We start from the raw sequence: 19,755 nt of genomic DNA, 5'->3' as shown, positions 1-19,755 counted from the left end.
TCCCTTTCATTCTCCACCCTAAAATTGATCTTGAATTGGACAAATTAATTGGCCAGGGAATCCTAGAGCTGGTCGATCATGCATGCTGGGAGCCCCTATAGTGACCCCAGTCAAGCCCGATGGGTCTGTCCGCATCTGCGTAGACTACAAGTACACAGTTAACAAAGCGTTACAACAAAGCGCTTATCCTGTGCCCATTGTACAGCACCTACTACATTCCCTTGGCCCGGAAAAGGTGTTTGCCAAATTAGATATGGTGCAGGCATACCAGCAGTTGCCTGTAGATGGTGCCATGGTGGAGGCCCAAACCATTGTGACACATAGGGGTGCCTTTAAATGCATCCAGCTACAATTTGGAGTTAGTATTGCCCCTGGATTGTTCCAAAGCATCATGCAGCGGCTTTTGCAGGGGATACCAGGAGTCATCCCCTATTTTGACGGCATTTTGGTATTGGCTGCAAATAAGGCGCAACGTTTCAAAGATTTAGGACTGTTTTGACCAGAATTAGTGAAAAAGAGAAAAATGCCAAATCAATGTTCCTAGGTTCGAATTTCTAGGGTACCTGATCGACGGCTCTGGAATTCATCCCACAAACAAAAAAATTAAGGCAATCCAGGACACCCCTACACCTCGCAATCAGATCGAGCTCCAGGCATTCCTTGGACTCCTTAACCTGTGTGTCTTTCTCAAACAGAAAGCCACGGTTGCTGAGCCTTTGCATCAGCTCCTCAGCAAAAAGGTGAATTGGACCTGGGGCAGAGCTGAAGCTGCCGCATTTGCCGCGGTGAAAAGACTGCTGTCAGCGGCCATGTTCCTGGTCCAGTACAACCAGACTCTGCCACTTGTGCTGACTTGTGACGCTTCCCCATTCAGCATCAGGGCCGACCTCAGCCACTGCATGCCCAATGAAACCGCCCATTGCCTACTACTCACGGATCCTGTCAGCTGCCGAGCAGAACTACAGCCAACTGGACCGTGAGGCTCTAGCTGCGGTAGCTGGCATAAAACGGTTCCATGAGTACTTGTATAGCCGTGATTTTGAAATCATCCTGGACCATAAACCGCTTTTGGGCCTGCTGGCTGGGGACCAATGTTCCCTCTAAATTTTTTTCAATGTGTACGGAAGGGTATAGTGTTTGAGCAGCACATTTTCATGCCTGAGCACCTGAACTTTGCGCCTCTTCCCTCCCGGGCTACGTCGGGGCTCCATCTCCAGAGGCTGAGGCTGCCCACCATGACCGAGGAGATGCACACTGGGGAGCCCCATCAGGCAAGCAGCTTCCACCTGGAGCCAACGCGAGACCCTGAAGCAGCTGGAGGGGGAGCCACGCTTGGCTTCTTCCCACAGAACTCTGCAAGCGAGGAAGGGGAAGAGGAAAAGGAGTAGTTGTTCTTTTCTCGGGAGGCTGTGGATTGGCAGCCCCTAGACACCACGAAGCCTCGCAAATTTCTCTCTCTTCCAGGTTCTGCTGCCCTGGGATGGGCCAAAACCGCACCCAGTTCCGCGCTTGACTGCCGGAAGTTTGGGGAGGCGAGGAGCAGCAGCAGCGGCGCAAAGCTACAAGTCCTCATAAGGGGGAAGGACAGCACAAGGGAAACCTTTCCTTGCTCTCCCTCCCTCCCTCCGTGTGTGTGTGTGTGTGTGTGTGTGTGTGTGTGTGTGAGAGAGAGAGAGAGAGAGAGAGAGAGAGAGAGAGAGAGAGAGAGAGAGAGAACCTTTCTACTGGCTAAGCTACTGGCTGAGAAGCCCCAGGACGAGTCAAGGGCCGTTTCCCCCCAACGCCAAGAAAGCCCACTTTCTTCTGCCCCCTTCCCATCTCTCTCAACCGCTGTTGGATTACTGCCCGGTAGTGCCTAATCTCCCCCCATTTTCCTGACCCCTTCCAGACCCTGACCTCTGTGTAGTTGGAAGTTGGGGGGGGGAGTTGTTGGTGGAGAAGGCTCAGCCCTTCCTCCTTCATGCCCTGAAGTTCATTCCAGCTGCTGTCCAAGAGAGCCTTCCAGAGGGAGCGCCAGTCAGAGAAGTTTGGCCGGAGGGAGAAAGAGTCTCTCTTAGGACGGCGGAGCTGTTTGAAGGGCCATCTGAATATTCCCAGAGGGGGCGTTCAGCTCTGCCTGGCTCCCTCCGCAAAATGCGTGGCTGAAGTCCGAAGGGCGCTGGAAGTGGAGCCTCTTGAGGCTGCTGAGTCCTTTGACTGCGGGGGCAGTAGAGGGAGCCTCCGTGGGGCTGAATGATTTTGGCTAATGGGGAGGAAGAGTGCCCCCTGTGGGAAAACATGTTTCCTCTTAATAAAATCACTGTGCGGCAGTTGGAAACTGCTGCGCGGCATTTTCTTGTCATGTGCGCGGCCATGCAGCCACTCAGCTTAGAGGGAACATTGCTGGGGACCGGCCTACCCCGGCATCGTTGTCACCGCATATGACTCATTGGACTATTTTCCTCGTGGCCTACAGCTACCACCTCATTGATCGACCAGGCACCACATTAGGGCATACTGATGTCCTCAGCTGATGCCCTCTTCCAGAACTGCTTGCCAATCCGACCCCTGAGACACCAGTCCTGCTCATAGAGAGCCTTGAAGGTGGTCCTATCTCCTCCAGTGAGGTCGCCCACCACTCATCTAAAGACCGGACTCTTAAACAGGTTTTGAACTGGGTGTGGAGGGGGTGGCCCAGGAGGCCAGTTAGGTCAGAGTTTAAAATATTTTTTGCTAAAATGGATGAACTGTCTGTTGTCAATGGTTGTCTTCCATGAGGGGACTGGGTTGTTGTTCCAACGAAACTGTGGGTTGCAGTATTAGAGACCTTGCACATAGGGCATCCGGGAATTGTCCAGATGAAATATTTGACCAGGAGTTACGTGTGGTGGTCTAACATGGATAGGGAGATTGAGGAATGGGTGGCTACCTGCACACCATCCCAGGAGTCCAGACCAGCTCTCCCAGAGGCACCCACTAAGGAGTGGGAGCGACCTCAGTCACCCTAGTCTAGGGTGCACATAGATTTTGCCAGCCCAGTTCCTGGTGAAGTATTCATGGTAGTTGTGGACGCCTACTCGAAATAGTTAGAGATAGTCCTCATGGCCACTACCATGGCAGAAGCAGCCATCAAGGCACTATGGAGACTTTCCTCCACTCACAGCCTGCCCGATGTCCTAGTCTCTGACAATGGGCCCCAATTTACGGCCAATTCAAGTCTTACTTAGCTTTGCAGGAAATCAGGCATGCCCTGATCGTTCCATTCCATCCGGCCAGTAATAGATAGGTGGAGAGAATGGTGTGATCCGCTAAAGAAGCTCTATCTAGGATGGGGCCGGGAGATTGGCAAACACAGGTTGATCAATTCCTCCTCATTCAGCACATCACGCCAAGTGCTACCACTGGGAGAAGCCCCTCCGAGCTTGTAATGGGTCGTTGGCTAAGATTGCCCTTAGACCGGCTATACCCAAACTACTCTGCTGCGACGCCCCCAAATTCAACCGGCAAACTTGGACACTTTAATGTAGGGGATCGAGTATATGCCCACAACTATGCTGGGCGCCCCCTCTGGATTCCTGCCACGGTTGCAGGAATAACTGGACTTCATCATATCAAATGGAGCTCGAGGATGGTAGAACATGGAGGTGGCATATTGACCAACTCCGAGGCCGCCTCTCCCAAGCCAATCTCCTGCAGGAGTTAGCCAAAACCCTACCCAAAAGGAGCACAAATTCACTCCTTCCACAGACTTCTCAAGCCCGAAGTTACCAGGGTACTTATCTAGTGAAGTTGAAGAGCCGCAGCGAGTTCTGAGGGAACCGGCTCCAGAAACTCCAACCACGCCCTGTGGAATGTTCCAGGTGCTTCCACCAAGCAAAGCCAAAGAGACAACAGGTCCATCTGACCTGACCGAAGATCCAGCACCAAAGATCTGAACTGTGCAGGTCCGGGCGAGTCACCAGAAAGCCCACCTTCTTGCATGAGTATGTTACAAGCTGGACGAACCCATCTAAGAGGGGAGGGGTGTTACACACTGACAAACAGTATGGTAGTTTTCACCAAGGTCTTCTGTTCAGGCGGGAACAGTATTCAAATCTGATTGGTTGAATGGTCTGACAGCTCCCTATAAAAGGGCTGCTGCCAGACAGAGTATTTGCTGGATTGTATATAGTTGTCACTTAATAAAGGGCTGTTTGTTGCTGAAGCCTGAGTCTGCCTCATCCATTCACCCTATTTAACACAAAGAGTACTATTTCACAGTTTTCTCCATTTGTACAAGACTTTCCCAATGACAAGAAACTGGCACAAGACTCCCCAAGTAATAAAAAATTATAATAAAGCAAATAAATAAAAAAAATTCAAAGGACTTTTAGTACACTTACTCATTTAACTCTAAAGCTTCATGTGCTGCAGAGATTCTGGCCTGTGGGTTTCTTTCTCTCCAAGCCTTTTGCATTACTATAAAATAAAACAGTTTTTTTTTTTGAAATGCAATAATTTTGAGGTCACATAAGGCTTATCTAGATTAACATATTAGCAGGGCATTTCACCACACAAATAATTCATTAATTCTAAAAATATAATCAGATACTGATGGTAGAAGAGATACTCTTTCAATAAGTTTCAAAAAGAAACTTACAACTATTAATTAAAGTTAGCAATGCATTATGCATAAATTTTCTAAGAATAGTTTACTCTAAAGCAACTATGAAAACTATTAATGTACTTAAGTGGATTCTGAACAAAGGATAAAATGCTGGTGCTTCGATCCTTTAGCACATAAGGCATTTTTGGCTATTCTGGGGGGAAAAATCCTCCCCTGCTCTATTTAAAAATAACAGGAAGTTCCCAGAACCAATGATGATAACACAATACAACAATGAGTGCTATTCTACAGCAAAGTTTCAGGAGAAACAGCATTTGGAAATACAGATAACCACATAATTCAAATTCCAAATCACCATATCAGGAAATATGATATAAATATCATATTACCGTATATAAATTATTAAATGAAACACAAGTATTGTTAAGAATCAAGATATCTGTGATATCTTTTATCCCCAATGTCTTAAAGCAGGATTTACAATTTGCTACAAATTCAAATAAATTTAGTAAAATTCTTACTGGCATCTGCAGGCCTTAAATGGTCAGTATCACATGTGAAAAATGTTTGATGATCTTGTGCTGAAAGATTCATATCATAATATGTCAATGGTTCTCTTCCAGTCACCCACGTGTATCTGCAAATAGAGTTGTGTTTTGTTTATTCAGGACAGATGTGCAGGATGAGAAATTGTAGAAACAAACATCATACATTCATAATATGGTGATTTTCCTTATGCTGCTTTTTCTTTTGGGTAAAAATATATCCACACACATCCTTCATCCTTCTTAATATAGTAACCTTCATCTACATATCCAACCATGGTACTAAAATGATTTTGGAAATGATTTTAATTGCTTTAAGTTGAGGAAAAATTGAGAAGTTATTAAAGTATTGTCCCATGGTGATATAGTTGATATATACTGGCACATTTAATAAACTGAATTTAAAATAATCTTGAAGTATGGCTTAATTGGTTTAAAATAGTCCTGGGTATATGTATGTCAGTTCTATAGTATCAGTTTTGATTATTTTAAGGAAACTACTCTGTACACCACTGTATTATTTTCAGCTTCTCCCCTTTATCTTGAGGCTTCTGATTTGGGAAGAGATGGAGCCAAGGTGGCTCAGTGATTGAAGTATTCAAATTCAAATCCCCATTCAATCACAAAGCTCATTGGGTGGCTTTGAGCTTAGTCTGACCTAGCTTACAGAGTTGTTATAGTGAGGAGTAAAATGAGAGTTAACTCTATGTAAATTGCATTGGGTGCTTAAGAAAAACTACAATGTAAATGTAGAAAAAATAAAATGTTGTTAGTGAGGTTTTTGAACTAGATTAATAGAGATACTAAAAGAAATTTACACATTAACACTGCTTGAATGAAATGGTAGCGTAATTCAGGGATTCATCATCCTTAAATTTAGAACTATCTGGAGCAGAGGTCTCCAATCTTTGCAACTTTAACACTTGTGGACTTCAACTCCCAGAGTTCCCCAGCCAGCTGACTGAGGAATTATGGGAGTTGTAGTCCACAAGTGTTAAAGTTGCCAGGGTTGGAGATCCCTGATCTGGAGGACAGTAAGACTACTCTCAACAGATTCATGTACTTCAGCACTGTTATTCTTGGTATGTTGAAGTAGAAATGTCTGCAGGAGAATGTTGCCTTCTTGTCCTATATATTTTTAAAAACTTAAGACTAAACTATGCAGGGTAGCTATCTATGCAGGGTGATGTCAAGTGTTGGCCCACCAACATAAGGACAAAGTAAAAGAGACTGGATCCAAAGACCATTCATCCTTATTTGAACTATTTGCTAAATATCTTTCCAAATGCTAACATATTTTAATAATAAACTCACCGGTTATATTCAGCTCCTCTAAACAGATTTAGGGGATTTCGCCAGACTTTACATTCTGTTACAAAAACAAAAATGCCTCTAATTATAACTGAATACTAATAATTATTTATGAAAAAATTATATTCTATCCCAGTGGTAAAGCCGAAACACTTAAATAGACAACCAAGTGGTAAGCATGTATTTACTATAGATTGGGCAATTTAGGACCTGACAACACATTATATTTAATAAGAATTATAACCACTTCTTTGATTTCACGAACTATTGGTATATACAGGATCAAATGAAGATGGATGCTATCCAATACTGCAAAATTACTAGTACATTAAAACTCATTGAGTTAAAATAAACCCTTTCAATAAATATTTGCTTAAAAAGCAAACAGATTATGTTTCTAAATGATTCCCAAATTTTAGATGAGAATACAAAGGTGATTTCAGGGTAATAATAATAATACTTTATTTACAGTCACAGACCAAAACACGACCACTACAAAAGAGACACAGCAGCCAGTCACCAAAAGCTCAACTAAGGGAGGTTACAGCTTTCTCCTCTAATGGTCACAGCTCTCAAGAAAAACCTTGAAACCTGAGAGGTGGTGTACGAGGAGACATCCCCAAGGCAATGCACAAACAAAGGTGATTTGTAAATAAACAAACATTGCATAGATCATGTCCCCGGGTATGGCTAGAATAAAGTAATTGAATGAAAAGAACTGTCTTTTGAAAGCTGTTTTCAGTTACAACTTTTACATTGTAAATTATTTCATTCTAGATTAGCCATTTGCCAACTGTGATCTGTTGCCTCAACTGATCTTGTGGGCATTAACAGCAAGCAGCAAGTGGATTTGCATGTGAGGGTAAAAAACAGAATTGTTGAGGTATTTTCTTTAGTCCCTGTGGGCCTACTTCAGCAAAGTTACACTAACTAGTTTACAGTATAGATCAGTAGAATAATACAGTAGTCAGCTTTTTAAAATCTGCTGTTACATAATAAATAAAATAAGACACCAGGTACTGATTATTTATTTATTTATTTGTATACTTTTATTATTATTTTTACAAATAAATCAAGGCAGCAAAGATAGCCAGCAAATCTTCCTCAACCTATTTTCTCCACAAAAAACACCCTGTGTTGTGGGTTGGGCTGAGAGAAAATGATTGGCTCTAGATGGATTTCATCACTAGGACAGGAACTCACAGTCTCTGGATTTCTAGTTTGTATTTGAACCATTAGATCAAACTGACTCTATTAAATAATGTCACATTGACAAGAAAATAGAGAAATAAAGGCAGAGAAGTCAATACGATCTCAGAGCCAATTTGGAGATTCCAGCACACCATTTATCAAAATGGTTCCCTAATTTTATTTTGTTCTGACACAGTGAACAATAAAGGCATGCAAGAATTTTAGGGGAAAATATAAAATAAAAATGCTCCTTGGAATCAAGCTAGACTCCTACGAAGTACATAGACATATAGTTTCCTTGAGAATAACTATGGCAGTGGTTCGCCATTTCCAAGATTAAAATAAATAAATCAAACAATTTTTAAAACTTTCTGGCAGAGTCTGCACCCTGCGATTATCATGTGGTCTCTCATCAAGGCTGATTAGTATTTGCAGAAGTGAGCAAATCAGCTACCAGAAAAAACTGAGCTTTCCCAAATACATCAAACTTCATAAATGATTAAAAAAATAAGCAGTGATTTGCCCAATCTGCAGAAAGGACTTTTAATGTAAAACAGTTATTTAAATTAATTATTCATAATTAGTACATTATTAAGTTGCAATGATGATTAAATTGTCATTATTTTACCTGAAACACTCTGTCTGTTTGAATCTGAGTCCCCATTGCTCGCATTTGAGTTACTGGGAGAATTGTTGTCCACCCCACCCAGCAGAGGGCGCAAGTGACTCACAGAGACTTGCTCGATGAAAGATGTTCCATACTTCCGAAAATACCACCATTCAAATATCTAAATCAGATGGGAAAACATGTAATTATTTGGCTTTTTAAGCTATTTCTACTGCCACTCACATTTACAGAATGTAAATTTATACTGAAGCATATTTTGGATAAAATATTTGTTATAATTTATACAATGCTATGTGATATATAACTTTTTCTATATAAAACAGGCAAAAGAAATAATGGGTGGAAACCAGAGGTGGGTTTGCTGCTGGTTTGGCCCGGATTGGCCTGGATCAGCCGAACCAGTAGAAGGCTCTGCCAACCCAGAAGCGTTGCGCATGTGCAGAAGTGTTGCGCGCATGTGTGGGGGAGCGTGCCTGAACTGATAGTGAAAAAATTGACAACCCACCTCTGGTGGAAACATGACAAGGAATGTGGGCAAATGAAATAATAGATACTCAAAGGGAATAGTGAATGATCACAAGAAAGGTGTGTCTTTTTGGGTAGAATTTGAATTCAACACATGGGGAAGGAGACTAAAAAAGAAATCCAATGAGCTATGGATACTTGAAAGTTAGTTTAAATTTATTTCTATAGCTCTGTGATTTATCCATGTTAATTCTACTTCGCTTTGTATTTCCACTTATACCAGGGAAAAGCTTCATACATATAAAACTACAGCCAACAGTGAATTTACAAGTGAAAAGCAGCAAGAACCACTAATATGAGATGTTCCACAGAAAAGGAAGAAAACGATTAAGCCAATTTTGAATGTATTGGATATGTTTCTACTGTCAGGAAATAAAGGACAGGATCTCTATTCTACATCTCCCACTGGAATGTAAGATCCGAGGTTTTCCCCTCTCCTAGGCTGGTGCAGTAGAAATAGGGGAATTATTCTCCCTCTCACACACTTATTACTGCACTATAAAAGGCCTTTAGGCAATGTGATGATTCTAGAGTGGAGACTTAGAGGTGGAGATATAGTAATAAATGACTAAATGATGACTGTTAAGCAAATTCACAGAAGCTTGAATACGTAATTTCCAAGAACTTGTACTCAATATGACAGGGATAAAAAGCCATTTTTCAATTAGTCTTAATAATTTCATAAAAGCTATCATTATTTACAAGGACTGGTGCACTGATTTGTTTAAAGCAACAGTGAACCATTTTTTAAAATAACACATTTGTAATAGGTAATATCAGTTTTTGCAAAGACCCATGGGTGCTGACCAGAAGCCAGCGCACATACAGTAACAACAAATCTTAGTTCTCAGCTAAACTCAACAACTACATCGTGCCAAAAAGGAAGTCTATAGGAAAGGAGATAGAATGCTTACAATCAGGCCAGGAATGTCTTAATAAGGAAGATCAGAACAGCAAAAAGGGCTACTCTGAAAATTATCTGTCAACAAATGAACCAGCAAATGTGTGGAAAAACCTTAAAAATATCACTGGCTACAGCAAACCTGTCTCCCATGCTGAAGTGCAGATGACCTGAATGTGTTTTACTGTAGGTCTGAGTGGAAACCACTGTCAACTATTGCCACTCTTTCCATCTCAGATACACCAAAAACAGCCAAATCTCCTACAACCTACTCTATTCCTCTGCCTCCCCCCCCCCCCGCCAGCCTCTTGTGATCACAAAAAATATGTGCAAGATCTATTTCACAGACAAAAGCCTGGAAAAACATCAGGTCCAGACAGGGTAACTCCTTCTTGCTTGAAAGTCTGTGTTGACCCAACTGGCCTCCATCCTCACCTGCATCTTTAATGAATCACTAGAGATGTGTTATGTTCCTTCTTGCTTCAAATGCTTCACTATCATCCCAGTGCTTAAAAAAAACTCCATAAGGAGCTGAACGACTGCAGACCAATTGCGCTGACATCCGTAGTTATGAAAATCTTTGAAAGGTTAGTGCTGGCCCACTTGAAAACCATCATGCATTCGCAGTTAGACCTCTTGCAATTTGTCTACTGAGCAAATAGATTGACAAATGATGCTGTTAATATGACTCTGCACTACATCTTACAACATCTTGAATCTCCAAGGACCTATGCAAGGGTCCTTTTTGTAGACTTCAGCTCAGCATTCAATAACATCATTCCAAATATTCTTCTCACTAAACTGAGCCTTACCTCACCTGTAAGTGGTTCATAAGCTTTCTAACAGATAGGAAGCAGAAGGTGAAGCTAGGCAAAGTCACATCAGATACCTATACAATTAGCACAGGTGCCTCCCAGGGCTGTGTGCTCTCTCCATTACTCTTGGAGTTTCTTTGGGAATAACTACCAACAATTGCATCTCAAATGATCCCTCTGTTAAAGTACAGAAGTTTGCAGATGATACAACAGTCATTGTCTCATTCAAGATGACAATGAATTTACATATAGACGGAAGTTGGGTTAGAGTCCACAACTGGCCCTGTGTTGCAGCTGGAACATCTTGAATTGAACACATTCAAAACTATAGAGATGAAAGTAGATTTAAGGAGAAGCCCTCCTAAATTCTCCTCCTTCATTTCTTACAATACTAGACAGCACAGTATTAACAGTAGAGACCTTCAAGTTTCTGAGTTCCATAATATCTCAGAATTTGAAATGGATACCTAACATTAAAAAGTCATCAAAGAAGCACAACAAAGAATGTTCCTCCTGAGCCAGCTCAGAAAGCTCAGACTGCCCAAGGAGCTACTGATAAAGTTCTACAGATGGAATTATCGTGTCCGTCATTTGTTGCAACCAGCCTGCCTTCCACTGAAGACCTATACACTGCAGAACCAGAAAGAGTGAAAATATCTACAGACTCCTCCATCCTAGACACAAACTGTTTCAACTTCTTCCCTCAAGACAACACTATTGGGCATTGCACACCAAAACAACTACACACAAGGGTAGTTTTTCACCATGCCATCAGTGCTAAACAACAAATTTTCACAACACTGTCTTATATCTTATGCTCTAGGTCAGAGGATGTCAAACCATGTAGTAGAACTGTATTATTATTACCCTTCTCATCTTTTGTATTACCTATTCCTTTAGCATCTTATGAATAAACCTTTGTTGTTTGCATCATATAATTTGTGTTGATTGCTTTTATTTAGTATCCTATTATGATTTATGTTGATTGCTTATTTAATACCCTATGACTATCATTGAAAATCTATGCTATGATTTGTGATGATTGTATTTATGATTATGATCACGATTTATCACTTGTTGCTTGCATGTACAATGAGAGCTTATGCACTGGAGACAAATTCCTTGTGTGTCTAATCACACTTGGTCAATAAAGAATTCTAAATTCTAAATGGAAGTAATGGAATTAACCACCTGCACTCTTGCAGTAACAACAGTTACCCCAATAATGAACCCAGAAGGAAAAGGTCAATAAAAATATAAAAAAATAATAAGACTGACCCCTCCTATTGTTTCCCCCTTACTCTTTCACCACAGCAATACCCCTTAAAAAACAAATTTACATTTTATCTATATTTGGCAAGATACACTCTTTTATTCCTTTGCTGTTATTTATAAGGTTAAAATGTTTACCTAAAGACAAAATATAAATTCTGAAAATTAATGTTTCATTGTTGGGATTATTGCTTTTTTTCTGTCTCCTACAAAACTCAAATCATTCTGAAAACTTTCATTTGTGTTATTTTCATCTCTGATCATATACCCTGAGATAAAATTAGTCCACGGAATACCCAAGATACACTCATTAGGTAAGTAATTATTCCTTTATTACTTAGAAACAACAACATCTCTGAGCCTCTTTGGCAGACATGGTTATTCTCCAGAGAGCTGTTTCCTGAATGGGCTCTAAATATCTTGAGGGACTAAAGAGAACTTGCAGACATAGGCAAAACAGCCGTATTTGAAATATCCTCTGGGATGTATACAGTAAGTCTTTTCTTTCTGTTATGTTAATGGTGAGTTTGGAATGTTTTGCTGGTTTTAGTGTGGACTTTTCTGGCTAACAAAAAAATAAGTTAATTATTTAAGGGAAAGAAACTCATTTCTGGAAAGAAGTTCATCAAGAAGTCAAATTTAAAAAAGTCATTCCACAGGTTTAATTCAGAAAGTAGCCTATCTCAAGAATTATTTTGATATTCTGGATTTACCCAAACTTCTTTTTCCTTAGACTGTTTTAAAAGGATAAAAACTATGGAGAAACAAATTTCACTGACGTTAAATGCACTCTGTTTCTGGATTGGTCATAATCACAAAAAGTTGGAGCTCTGGACATATTCTAACCTTTTGTGTTTTCACAGACCTAGACCAGGATAATAAAGTTTAGGAAAAATTGTCAGAACAAGATCAAATTAGGTAGTTAACTAAGCTTCCGAGTAACATAGAAATTTTTTTTATGCTGCCAGATGCCTCTCCTGACCGCACTTGAAGCCATCAGTTGATTGTGGCTGTGGGTTCTCTGGGTCTGGAAGGCATTCATCATGAACTTCATGGCTTGCTCCATCATCAGGTTGGCATGGTCAGGTTCTCTGTCTGCCTCCTTGTCGTCCTTGAGCTCTTCCAGCTCCATTTGCCCTTCCCATCGACAGTTACTTGGCTATCGAGGGTAAGAGCTACTCCGTCCTTCTGAGTTGCCCTTCTTTCTGATGCCTATGGATCACCTTGGTCGACAAGTCACCTTAGGCCCCCAGCCTCTTTCGTCTATTCAGAGAGGTCCAATTCCTAGCATGAGGCTTCGCCCCAGCATTCAACTTCTTCCTGGCCGCTGCCTTGAGATGACATTGTGTGCATGGTAGAGGCTGTAGGTCTCTCAGAGTTGACCACTGTTGCAGATTTCACCTAACGCCAGACCTGCCCCAGTCGGCCCCCTCAGGAAAGCAAGGCGCTTGAATCCGTTGGGTTGAATCAAAAGAACTTTTACTGAGAGAAACTGGATGCAGTAACCTCAAGTTGAATCTGAAGGTCCTGCTTCAAAGTGTAAAGTAAATATTTTGGTTTCCCAACCCCCGGCCAGTCTTTCGGCAGCCAATGCGATGCCAAGATGTTTTGAGAATGCTGAGGTGCCAGGCAGACTAGTTCATGCTTAGGGCACAATGGCCTTGGAAACCAGCTGGGAAGAACCCCACCCTAATTCCCAAGTGAACGGCAGAAGTGAAAAAATCCCAAGTTTGCTACCCTTTCCCCCCTCAGCATGATGGCAGGACACCCGAATACTATTGGGGACCTGACAAAATCATGTGGTAATTAAACTTGGCTTCCTCCATTGAATTTGCTTATCAGAAGTCGGCTAGGAAGGTTACAAATCAGTATTATTTTATTTGAACTGAATTACGTAATAGAGCTAGTTTGATTGAGCTTTTCAAACAGATTCATGAAATCATTTCTATGCAGGTGCAGAAGGGCAGAACTGATTTGCAGCACCCAATTTTTTAAATTGAAATGTCCCCTTTTATTTGGAAAGTAAATCAAATTGCATTTTAACCAAACCTTCAAACTGAGGGTTTGCACAGTCCTACAAAATATTAAGGTTTTATATAAATTTGAGAAAGGAATATTTTTAAAAACTGCAGAATATGTCTCATCTCTGATAGCAAAGAAAATTAAAGTACTAAAATACATTGGTAATTATCAATATTTCTTAAATAATTATTATGTACTATTTATTAAAGGAGAACATGATCAAGTGATCTTTTTTGTGGAAAAATGTACCTATTTAGACTGAGTTTCAGAATGTATACCATGAAAAGACAGTAAGCTTCTAGTTACTTTTTTGCTATTATAATGTTGAGGCAAAATAAAGTTTTTAAAGTTTATTATACCAAATTAGATAGTCATTTCTGGTATTAAGCTAATAAATTTGGCAAATCCAAATTTCAACTAATAAATGCTGTGTCCTACACATTGGCAATAAAAATCAGAACACCAAATACAAGTTGGGCAGAAACAATCTGGTAGACAACCCTTACTCTGTCAATGACCTAGGACAGGGGTGTCCAAACTTGGCAACTTTAAGACTTGTGGACTTCAACTCCCAGAATTCCACAGCCAGCTCTGCTGGCTGTGGAATTCTGGGAGTTGAAATCCACAAGTCTTAAAGTTGCCAAGTTTGGACACCCCTGACCTAGGAGTACTCATCTCAAATGATCTAAGCCCCAGAGCTCACTGTAACAGCACTGCCAAAAAGGCATTAAGAGTTGTTAACCAAATTTTGCAAATCTTCGTCTCTGGTAACACTGTATTGCTAACTAGGGCATACAAAACTTTCCCAGACCAATTCTTGAATACAGCTCATACTCCTGGAATCCATACTGTATATCGGACATTAACAGGATTTAGCGGGTTCAGAGGTATTTCACGAGAAGAGTACTCCACTCCCCAACACCCAATAGAATTTCCCATGCCACTAGGCTTTAAATTTTGGGGTTGGACAATCTGGAACCAGCCTGTGGTTCAATCTAAGCATAGTGCACAAAATTGTCTGCTATAACGTCTTGGCCGTCAATGAATTCTTCAGCTTCAACCACAATAGGACACAGGCAAACAATCAATACAAACTCAAGGTAAACCACTTCAAACTCGATTGCAGAAAATATGACTTCAGCAACAGAGTGGTCAATGCCTGGAATGCTCTACCTGACTCTGTTGTTGCATCCTCAAACCCTCACAGCTTCAATCTCAAATTGTCTACCGTGGACCTTACCCCATTCTTAAGAGGTCCATAAAGGGGGCGTGCCTACCGTCCTTGTCTTACTGTCCCCATTTATCTGTATTTACTTCCTTTGTTCATGTTTATGTTCATACCTATACTTGCTAACTTATTATCTTGACAAACAAACAAACAAATGTAAGCTGCAGGCCAAAATTAACTCAGGAAATAAATGTTAACTTAAAGTTTAGCACAATGCATTCAAATTAATCTATGCAAATAAATAACGGATGGCACAAACGGGATAATATAATTATAGGATTTTCTGAAATTTTGCACAGAAAAAAATTCCTCTGCAGAAATAAGTTGCCTAAAACTAAGAAGTCCTTACTTTTAAGATGATTCATTTAGGATTCTGCTATAATACATGAGTATCTGTATTCATACATTTGAAAAGAATTCTAAATTCTGATTTGAGGTTTTCAATTAAAAACACATAAGACATAATAAATTTAATCATAAATCAGAACTTTAGGAAGGTGGATGTAAATATGTATTTAATCTTAACAATTATTGATGTCATAAATGTATGAACTGTAAACATTTTGAAAACTGTTAATTTAGCAATGCCCAAACAAAGCAACAAAAAGGCACTTTTGTTCAAATGATACCTCTTGGAAGCTTGAGGCTACCTTATATTCTTCTGAAAAGATACACAATAACTTTCTTTCAACTCATTGCTGAAATGACTGTTTTCCCCAGATTTCTTCCACCTCTAGGTTTTGAGCAGTAATAAGATGAGCTTATCTCTTTGAATGAAAAACAGTTGCTGTTTTTCTTTGTCACACAGTTGGACTACAGATTGTATATTAGGTATCATGCATATAAATTAAACCAAGCTGTATTTATCTTTAATGTGCCATTAGTCTTTGTTTTATATATAAGGTATATGTCTCTAGTTTCATGGCCAGAAATTTGAACTAACACACAGTGTACTTTGAATAAATTGATTTTCTTCTGTATTAATTAACAAATGTATGATTTCTCTAGTATGCACTGTAGCAAAATTGGCTCCACAGAACAAGACTTAATGTTCAGATTAATTAGTAACTAATATGAATTTTACATAGTAAATAGATATGGAAACTTGAAGGAAAAAAGACAAAAAACATGTAAAATCTAATATATTATAGAAGATTATAAAATATTTTAGAAATAGATCTAGTACTTACCAAAATAAGCCCTGAGATTAACGAAGAAGTGCCTGTCAAGGCAACGTAGAATTTGGGTGTTAACGTGTTCAAAAACATACTCACTGAAAGAGAAAGACAAAAGAAAAGAAACCAATGATTTACCTGGTTTTTCCTTTACTATAATTTGAAATGAAAATATGAATATACAAACATTGTATGCAAAAAGAACAATTGCAACCAGCTGCCTTCCAATTGATATACTGCACAAGGTAGAAGGAGAACTGAGAAAAGATCTACAGACCAAGGGTGGGATTCACTTACCTTCCCTACTGGTTCGCAAATGGGAGTGCATGCGCCTCGTCTGCGCGTGCACACCACCTTCTGTACATGCACAGTGCTCGTGCATTACGTCAGGGCAGGTGGGCGGAGCTTCCCACAGCTGCAGCTACCGGTTCACTCGAATCGGAGAGAACCGGCTGAATACCACCTCTGCTACAGACCCTACATATCCTAGACATAAACTGTTTCAATCCCTCCCCTTGGGATGCTGGAACAGGGCATTGTGTGCCACAACAACTAGATACAAAGACATGGGTTTTTTTCTTCATGCCATCACTTTGTTGAACAACTAATTTTCTGTCTTGTATCTAAGAATATTTACTCGTGTATTATTACTATTATCCTTCTCATTTTTTCTACTCCTATTAGTAGCTTATGATTATAAGATTGTTGTTGGTATGTATACTTTTTGTTTGTATGTACCTGTTGTTTGTATGCACACTGATTGTATTACCTTGTTTGTATCTATGTACACTGAGACCCTATGCACTGGAGACAAATTCCTTGTGTGTCCAGCAGTGGTGGGTTCCGGATTCCATTCCAACCGGTATGGTTGGAACGGCTCCAAAGTTACCCACATGCATGCATGTGGCACGCGGGCACACGTGTGTGGTGCACGCATGCAGTCTAGCATCAAATGACACTTCCGCAAGCCTCCATGAGGCTCGAGCTGCTCCGCGGAGCGCCACACAGGCGCCGTACATGCCATGCACCTGCACGGAAGCACCAACAGCATAAAGCACCGGTAAGGAGCGCGGGCAGGCAGGCGGGCCCTCCGGATCACCGTACCGGTGCTCTGGGCAGGATCCGGTACGCCTGTACCACCTGCAACCCACCACTGGTGTCCAGTCATACTTGGACAATAAATATTCTATATGTATATTAAAAATAATATTATTTAATACTTCTCCACAATGGCTTGTCTCATTGAGAAAAAAAATTCTTGCCCTTATTTTTTATTAACAACTTCCTGCTCTCTTTCTTTACCCCCCATTCCTTACTGCAAGTAATTAATGTAATTACAAAGAAATGGCAGTGTTGTATACCTGTTATGGTATTAAAATAGGACAGAGGAAACCTAGGTTCAAATCTATTCTCAGCCACAAAAACTCTTTCGGTGACTTTGGGCCAGCTGCTCTCTCTCTCTCTCTCTCTCTCTCTCTCTCTCTCTCTCTCTCTCTCTCTCTCTCTCTCTCTCTCTCTCTCTCTCTCAAATAGCTGAATCAACAATAGACAACTGTCAGCTTCTGGGAAATTGTAAGATCATCTTCAAGTTGAATTCAGCAACAATACACTAAATTTCTTTACATTCAGTCAATCAAGAAGCAAATTGGTGCTGAAATTTAGCCTATTCTTCAGCTACTGAGGCCTGACTAACTCTCACAATATACTAATATATCAATTAAAAGAAGGGTCTAAATTACTAAAAAACAGTGATGCTTGTCCCAGGACCAGACATAGGGATTAATGACCCAAGTAGACGCCTGCATCTGGGATGGAAATAAATGTGTCATTCTAAGGATGTCACTTAATATATTGCACAACCAACATAATTTGGCCAATGTTATATTGCTTATAGGCAATCAAGAAGTAGACTCCATATACAGCACAGGTGTCAAATTTGATTGTGTCACGTGACAAATCATGACGTATTGTGATATTTTTTGCCTTCGCGGAGGTGGGGTGGGCGTGGCCTGCATGTGATGCATCCTGCCCACAGGCCACCAGTTTGACAGACCTGGTGTAAAACTTTGTTAAACAGTTGTTCCACGGCAGGTTTGAAGAAATGGCTAAAGAGAGACTAAATAATACAAAGTCAATCTGCATATCTACATATATTTTCTTATTGATCTTTTATTTAGGCACAAAAGAAAAGATGTGTGGAACAGGTAAGCTCCACTCATTAATTTCACTTCATAGCATTTTTTTGAAAAATAGATTTAAAAATCAACTTATTTTAACTTCAACCATTTGTAATGTTTTTCTTGAAACTGACTGATTTGTATAGACAACAGAAAGTAGGAGTTGCAAAGGCATAGCAATATAAAACTACTCAATTTCTATTTCTGTTATTCAGGTATTCTCATTTTACTTTTTCGTCATAACTATGAACAGTTGTACAAGGCAGTTGCTAAACAAGAACTACTAGTCCTCCATTTGTCTATGCGGGTCCCTCAAAAATCCTTACAGGTATCCTGTTTACAAGACACATATTTTAATAGAGTTAAACTTTGTGAAACATGAAAGGCAAAAACTAAAATGCATGATCAGGAATTACATGTGACTACTGATTATTATTTTTCTAAGCCCAAAGTCAGCACCCTTTTTTCTATGTGAATAGAAGATTTACCATTTCCTCTATAAAAGTAAGAACAGTGCCCTGATTCTCTATGATTCGTCTTACAGACAGGAATCCTCTTTATGCTCTCTGGCAGATCAGGTATCACTCATCAAGCTGTTAAAGCAAATGTCTATGAAGATGATGGTTGTCCCAAAGGTGATTTTCAAGAACGAAGAACAACAACAAGGAACATTTTCTGCCCTACAGCTTAGACAGGAAAAAACACACAAAACAGAAAAAAACAACTCAGATGGACAGTGACATATCTCAGAAAACTGACCAATGGGTGAGAAATCTGTCTGACAGAGAACTTACCCAAACAGAAAATATTTTTTTGGCCAAATGATTGAATTTTGCAGTAACACCAAAGCAGCTAGCAATTATAGATCTCCTCACAGCCACAGTCAGCCATCAAGAAAAATAAACTGGCAGAAGCAGAACAATTAAGGATGAAGGTATCTCAATTCAAGAAAGGAGAGCAGTGATATATCTAGGAACACACCCAAACTTCACCATCCTGCCAGCTGATAAAGGAAGATGCACAGTCATCCTGAACACAGATTATTCCCACCACTCACTGGAACACAAAATAGGAGTCATCAGAACCCTAAACACACCAAGATGAAGTCCTGCCTACCAGCAAAGATGGGAAAGAAAAACAAAACTAACACACATCAAGAAAGCCCTCAGAACGTGTGGCTATCCCAAGTGGGCCTTCCTTAAATCTCAAAAAGGACCTTACAGGTCTCCTCCATAACAGACAATGAAGAGAACAATAAACGAGGCAACGCTGTCATTCCATACATTGCAGGAATATCGGAAAAGTTCAGGAGGATCTTCAGCCAACACAACATACGTGCACACTTCAAACCCAAGAATATATTAAGGCAGAAGCTTGTCA

The 19,755-nt window shown here is 40.3% G+C and overlaps 1 protein-coding gene across 5 annotated transcripts in view; it reads right to left on the bottom strand.

The window, feature by feature from the left end:
- The window catches only part of ST7 (suppression of tumorigenicity 7), a 112,855-nt gene that overhangs the window by 43,370 nt on the left and 49,730 nt on the right, over positions 1–19,755 (bottom strand). For all 5 annotated transcript variants that reach the window (XM_081958613.1, XM_081958612.1, XM_081958616.1 and 2 more), the window contains exons 2-6: positions 16,214–16,296; positions 8,261–8,420; positions 6,445–6,499; positions 5,107–5,222; positions 4,362–4,437 (exon numbers count right to left, since the gene is read on the bottom strand). In XM_081958613.1, coding sequence (XP_081814739.1) covers positions 4,362–4,437; positions 5,107–5,222; positions 6,445–6,499; positions 8,261–8,420; positions 16,214–16,296 — 490 coding nt within the window. The remainder of the gene's footprint in view (positions 1–4,361; positions 4,438–5,106; positions 5,223–6,444; positions 6,500–8,260; positions 8,421–16,213; positions 16,297–19,755) is intronic.

The sequence above is a fragment of the Natrix helvetica genome, assembly GCF_964273705.1.
Source record: "Natrix helvetica genome assembly, chromosome: 6".
NCBI lineage: Eukaryota > Metazoa > Chordata > Lepidosauria > Squamata > Natricidae > Natrix > Natrix helvetica.
The sequence above is the reverse complement of the archived record's forward strand: the minus strand, read 5'-3'. Positions and strand labels throughout refer to the sequence as shown.